General features: G+C 35.8%; 1 protein-coding gene across 1 annotated transcript; it reads left to right on the top strand.

The window, feature by feature from the left end:
* The first annotated feature begins 5,041 nt into the window (after nt 1–5,041).
* LOC118568839 (vomeronasal type-1 receptor 4-like) lies at nt 5,042–6,031 on the top strand. Its single transcript, XM_036166324.1, has one exon. It carries the CDS (start codon nt 5,090–5,092, stop codon nt 6,029–6,031), a length of 942 nt encoding a protein of 313 aa, XP_036022217.1. The 5' UTR covers nt 5,042–5,089.
* Nucleotides 6,032–6,277: the final 246 nt, after the last annotated feature.

A 6,277-nucleotide genomic window follows, 5' to 3' on the forward strand; every position in this document is an offset into this window, starting at 1 on the left:
TGAATGCTCCTCCTTTGATATGTTAATAGGCACCTCAGGTAGCCATTTTTCCTGAGTGTCTTTGCAACCTAACAGTTTTGAGATGTTGATAGTACCTAGAATACAAGGTAATAGGAAAAGTCCCTCTTGGGGCAAGGCCATGCAGCTTGCCTCTACTTTAATAGCAATGGGGCTCTGTTCCTTCTGCATGCCTCTCTGCCATATGCTTTGTGCCCAAAGGACTGACAGAAAAGTTCTTGTTCTAGTTCCTAATTGCCTCCTTGGAGTTGCTCATTTTGTTTTCTTTGTGACATGACAAAGGTATTTAAAAGTTACTTCAGACCCTTGTGGAGATGCTGTCATCATGGGTCTAGAAGTGAGTTGAAAATCACCAATCTTCTGGGAATGAGTACCAAGAGATCATGAAACTTTAAATCAGGGAAAGTTTCCCATCCCAGTTATAGCAGAGTTTCACTTCTCATGGCAACACCTACCATCATGGTGTCACCGAGCACTAAGGTGAGTGACCAGAGAATAGGAGTAGCAAGAACTAAAGTCATTGGAAGCACTCCTTGGAGAAGCCATGCTTATGCTATTGGAAAATTTTTATTTTCTAGCTTAGTGCCTCTCTTAATCATACTTGTACTTAAAAATATTTTTTAAAAAATTCTTTCAACCGCTCTACTGAAAGGAAAGAGAGGAGGAGGTAAGGAAGGAAAAAAGATAGAAATGAAGGAAGGAAGGAAGGAAGGAAGGAAGGAAGAAAAGGAGAAAGGAAGAAAAGAAAGAAACAAAGAAGGAAAGAAGGAAGGAAATAATATAATGAAATAAGTAGTGTAGGGAAAACTCTGGTATTGGTATAAGAACAGGGAATTTAAATGGGTTTTGGGATGAAATTGGGGCTATTTCCACCTCAGGGCAGAGTTATTGTAGCCAATCCTCCCTAAGGTGGGTGAACCTTGATCTTCCCATAAACTGGTACTGAGAATTTCATAGTAGAAATAGCTTAGTAAAATATCTCTTAGTGATACCACTTCATTTTCATCTGTCTAGCTTCACTTGGTCAGCCTCTGTCTCCATCTTTCCTCTCTGGTTCTGTCTCCATCTCCCTCATCTTCTCTCTATGTCTTTCTTCATGTCTCTTCCTAAGTTTTAGTTTTTAAAGGGAAGATTTATTTAGATTCTTCTTTTTGTGTACTGATGATACTCGGGAATCACAACCAAGGCATTTTGCCAACAGGACAAGCCATAAGCTGCATTCCCATCTTATCCTAAACAGCTTGAAGTATCTTTAATCTTTTCATTTCTCCTATGAATTAATTTATATATTTCTAGAAAATGCTATATTATATTTTTGTGTCTGAATGGTTAGAATATAGGAATGGGTGGAATAGAATATTGATACGATTACTTCAGAGCTGATGGGAGTCTGACCATGACTTCAAAAAAAAAAGAATATTGATACTAGTAATTAAAATTTGTATCAATGATAGAATTACAGGGTGACTATTCTAGTAGGAAAGATGGATTTTTATCAAAGCTTGAAAATTAAGATTTAAAAATGGAATGAATTACAAGTAAGGAATAGATGAACACTAGGAATATTATTTATTTATTGGTATTTCAGCAATTCTTAAACATGAAACTTGTTTTCCTGATTCTATATCTATGTTTCACTAAATATACCCCAAAAGTGGTTGTTATGTGGTTCCAGCTCATGTGTTATCTGCAAGAACATAATGATAAAGTACTCTTGTCATGTGAAGAATTAGGCCTGTTTTCTTCTGAAAAATACACACAGATATGTTTGGCTTTCTATATTTCTTTTGTCTTGTCACTGTCTAGATTTTCAAAGCTATCATGTATCTCCTCATGTCATGTAATTCTGTGAATAATTGAATCCCAAACCAAAATAACAGCATCAAAATTCTGTCATATTATATACACCTATCTAATACTCTTCTCACTCTTGCTTGTAGACAAAAATGAAAGTTTATCAATATGATTCTAAGCTTTATATCACTAACCTGTGAGCCCAAGTCAGTATCATCTTAATTGACTATTATCCCTGTAGCTCTGTAGCAAACAACATTTCAAGAATTTCTCATTTATTGACCACAGTGCTCTTACTTTTTAAATTAGAATTAAGTTTTAACTACAAACATTTATCATATTAACCATTGTAAGTGTACAGTGCAGTCATGTAAAAAATGATCCTATTGTTCTGCAGCTGATATCCAGAACATTTCATCACAAACCCAAAACTCTGTGTTCAAGAAACAAACACTGATCACCTATTCTTTGCATCCCTATCAGTCATCACTCTAATGTCTTTTAAATTTTCATCACATGATTCAGGAACTGTTGAGAAGGAATGTGCACATCACACAGCATGCGTGTGTGGAGGTTAGAAGATGTTTGGGGAGCTGGTTCTCTCCTCTCATCATATGGTTTAATTTTTCAAATATTTAATTAACAAACACGGTACTAGATTACATTATGACATTTTCAAGCAAATTTATTGATTATCCTCTTCCACTTTTCTTCTTCATTCCCCCAAAACCTACTGGCACCTCTCTAACTTTATAATCCTTTTCACTTTAATAACACATTTGTACTATTCCCTCCCCTTGGATTCCACAACACCACTTTCTTCTCCATCTTTTGATCTCCTTTTTGGGTTTATAGTCCATAAATGCATACTCTCAACACCAACATACATACAGACATTGTTGTCCATGCCCCTCTTTGAGAAAGAATGTGTGGTTTTTGTTTTCCTTTATCTCTGCCACCTTCTTGACCTCTTTGTAATTTCACCTATTTCCTGAGTATTTCATTTTCCTTTACAGAAGAACACAATTCCACTTGATATATATATTACACTTCCATTATCTACTGATGAATTTCTGGATGGACACCATTTACTTGTTGTTGTGAATAATGTAACAGTTTACATGGATTTACAATCTTCTCTCAGGTGGAACATAGAGTCCTTTGGGTACATACTCAAAAATTATACGACTGTGTTACATAGTAATTCTACTTTTAGTGTATTGAGAAAGCTTTGTATTTATTTCTATAATGAACATAATATATTCTATCCCATCAATATAGAATATAGAATCCTTTTTCCCACACTGCCAGTATTTGCGATTGTCTATTTTCTTGATGTTAATCATTCTAAGGGGTGCAATGGAGTCTCAAAATATTGGTAATTTGAATTTCCCTGATAGCTAAATATATTGAACACTTTTAAAATTCATTAACTCCCACATGTGTCTTCTCACTGCCCATTTCAATAACCTGTTTGTTGACTGGGAAGTTTGTGGAGAGACTGTTTAATCTTTATTTTCCTTTATACATTCTAGTTAAAAATATTCTGAGTGAAATAAAGAAGTCAATGATTTTCTACCATTCTTTAGGATATATCTCCACTCAGCTGGTAGTTTCTTTTAATGTGCAGGAAGTTTTTAATTTCACTCATTTCCACTCATTAATTCTTGGAGCATTTCCTGTGCTATTGAGCCTTGTTGCTGCTACCTACACCTTATATTACTTACATTTCCTTCTGAGAGTTTTAGTATTTCAACTTTTGAACAGTTTACCATTAATTTTTGTGTATTGTAAAAGTATATAGAGATATCACAGTTTTTATACAAGGGGATATCCATTTTATGCAAAGCTATTCATGATCAGAAGGTTTGTCGACTAAGTCACACAAAACATATATGAAAGAAGTGACTGTATCTTCCTGCTATTCTTCCTGAGAACTGCTCAGACTCTGTAGGGAAATGGTATGGAAAGTAAACCCCACATCTATCTTTATTACTCAACACTGGTCATTCCCTGTGTGGCTTTGTGTCTGCTCATGTCCCCAGATCCTTGAACAACATTTGCCATTAAGAATAACAAAAGTTGATGACACAACACCTGGCAGATGTAGTAACACTCCAACTGGAACTTGGTAATGATTTATAAATTTCATTGCAGAAAACCAATACTAATTTGGAAGTTTCTACAACATTCTACTTTCCCATAGAGCACAAACAAGGGTTCTTATTTCACCTATGTTAGGCAGCTTTAATTCCTTCTTTTATGTTAATTTGCTTTGATTAATAACTGTTTATATAGTATGTGATGACAGATTGTTGCAACTTTGATTGACATCACCTCATTGTATTCCCTTAATTATTGGTGGTGTTGGGCCTCATTCCACACAAATTTTGTACATTTCTGAATTGTTTGTAGGAAATTTATCCAGGTCTGGAACCCACCTCTCATTTGTTTTATGTTTAAGATTTTTCAAACTTAGTTTTAAATGATCTTTCTAGGGTAGAGAGATGAGTCAGCATTCCAGAGTGAATACTGCCCTTACTTTGAAACTGAGTCCAGTTACTAGCTCCTGCTGGTAGCTCACAACCATCTATAAATCCATCTGCCTGCGAGCCCATGCTTCAGGCCCCTGCTGGGACTCACATTCATATGCAGTGACCCCAGAACACACACAATTAACACTAAAATATATCTTGAAATAAAATATGTTTCTATATGTTTTGAATATTTAACCCCTCATTCCAAATATGATTTTCACACATTTTTCTCTTGCTCTCCATGATGAATTTTAAGGTTTGGTCATGTAAATTTCAGAAATTATGGCATTTAAAAAATTCTTTCTTTGAAAATTGACCCTAAATCACTGTGTTTAGTCAAAAGACATGAAAACATTAGTCTTTGAGAGAAGGATTGTTGAGACAGTTTCACTTCGTGTGGCACTGGCTGTCCTGGAATTAACTCTGTAGATCAGGTGGGCCTCAAATACATATGTATGTCTCCTTCTATCTCTTTATAGCTATTTTGAAAGTCATGTGGCACCTTGTCCAGTGAAATCATTAATCTTTAGTAAACTTATCCAAAACTCTCCTTTAAAGAGTGTAGCTATGTCCTTCAATAAAGAACAAAGTTTCATAAATTCTTCTTCAATGAGAGAGCTATGTAAATACAGTAAACATATAAATGTGTTATTTTAGCTAACAACATGATATAATTTACATCCAGAGTATATTTCCAGGGTCTGTTGACCATAATAAACTTATTTACATTTTTAATAGGAATGAAAATGGCTTCTGACAACTTGGCAATGGGAATTTTCCTCTTCTCCCAGATTACAGTGGGAGTGCTTGGAAATTCCTCCATTCTATTTTATTATCTCATTTTGATACTCACTGGGAGGCATTTAATGCCAAAAGACATGATTATAGAGCACTTAACATTAGCAAATTGCTTGTCTCTCATATCAAGAGGCATTCCACGGACAATGTCAGACTTTGGATTTAAATATTTCCTAGATGATATTGGATGTAAATCAATAGTGTATATTTACCGCATAACAAGGGGGATGTCCCTGTATGCCATGTGCCTACTGAGTTGCTTCCAATTCATCACAATCAACCCCAGCAACTCCAGGTGGATGACTCTTAAACACAGAGTGACCAAGTACATTGGTCCCTCCTGCTCACTAGGCTGGATTGTGCACCTGATTCTAAACATCTTGACTCCAACAAGAGTCTCAGGCCCCATTTACAACAAAAATGCAACTAACAGGAGGAATTATGGTTACTGTTCATGGTTCGCTTCTGGCAATGTGGCTACAGCACTTTATATGTTCTTACTGTGCTTCTCTGATGGCCTGTGTCTGGGTCTCATGGCCTACTCAAGTGTTTCCATGGTGAGTATCCTCTACAGACATAAGAGACAAGTCAAGTACATTCACAGTGCTCAGAACTTTCTGAAAGTCTCACCTGAGGACAGAGCCACCCAAAATATCCTCACCCTGGTGTGCATATTTGTCATCTGTTACTCGTTCTCATCCATTGTGGTCATCTTTGCAACCTACTCCAAAGGTCCAACACTATGGGGAGTAAGTGTATTTCTATTTCTAGAACTATGCTTTCCCATAGTTTGCCCCTTTGTTCTCATCAACAATATCAAGTCTAGTTCTAGCATATTTTTATCCTGTTGTGGTAGGAAAAATTTTCTTCCAAGTTCAACATGAGCCCTGCTTATCTGCCTTGGCTTAAATATTGACATATTCTTTTATCTGTTGTAGATTGCTAAGACTCTAGTTTGAAAATATTGAGCATCCTCCTGCCTCCATCTCCTTCAGCAAATCATACTGGTGTGTGCCACAACAACTGGCAATAAAAGTCAAGTCCATGTGTATAAAAGACTTCAACATAAAATTAGATACAATGAACATTGAAAATGAAGAATAACATTAAACTCATTGACACAGGGACAC

Source organism: Onychomys torridus, chromosome 1 (genome assembly GCF_903995425.1).
Source record: "Onychomys torridus chromosome 1, mOncTor1.1, whole genome shotgun sequence".
Classification (NCBI taxonomy): domain Eukaryota; kingdom Metazoa; phylum Chordata; class Mammalia; order Rodentia; family Cricetidae; genus Onychomys; species Onychomys torridus.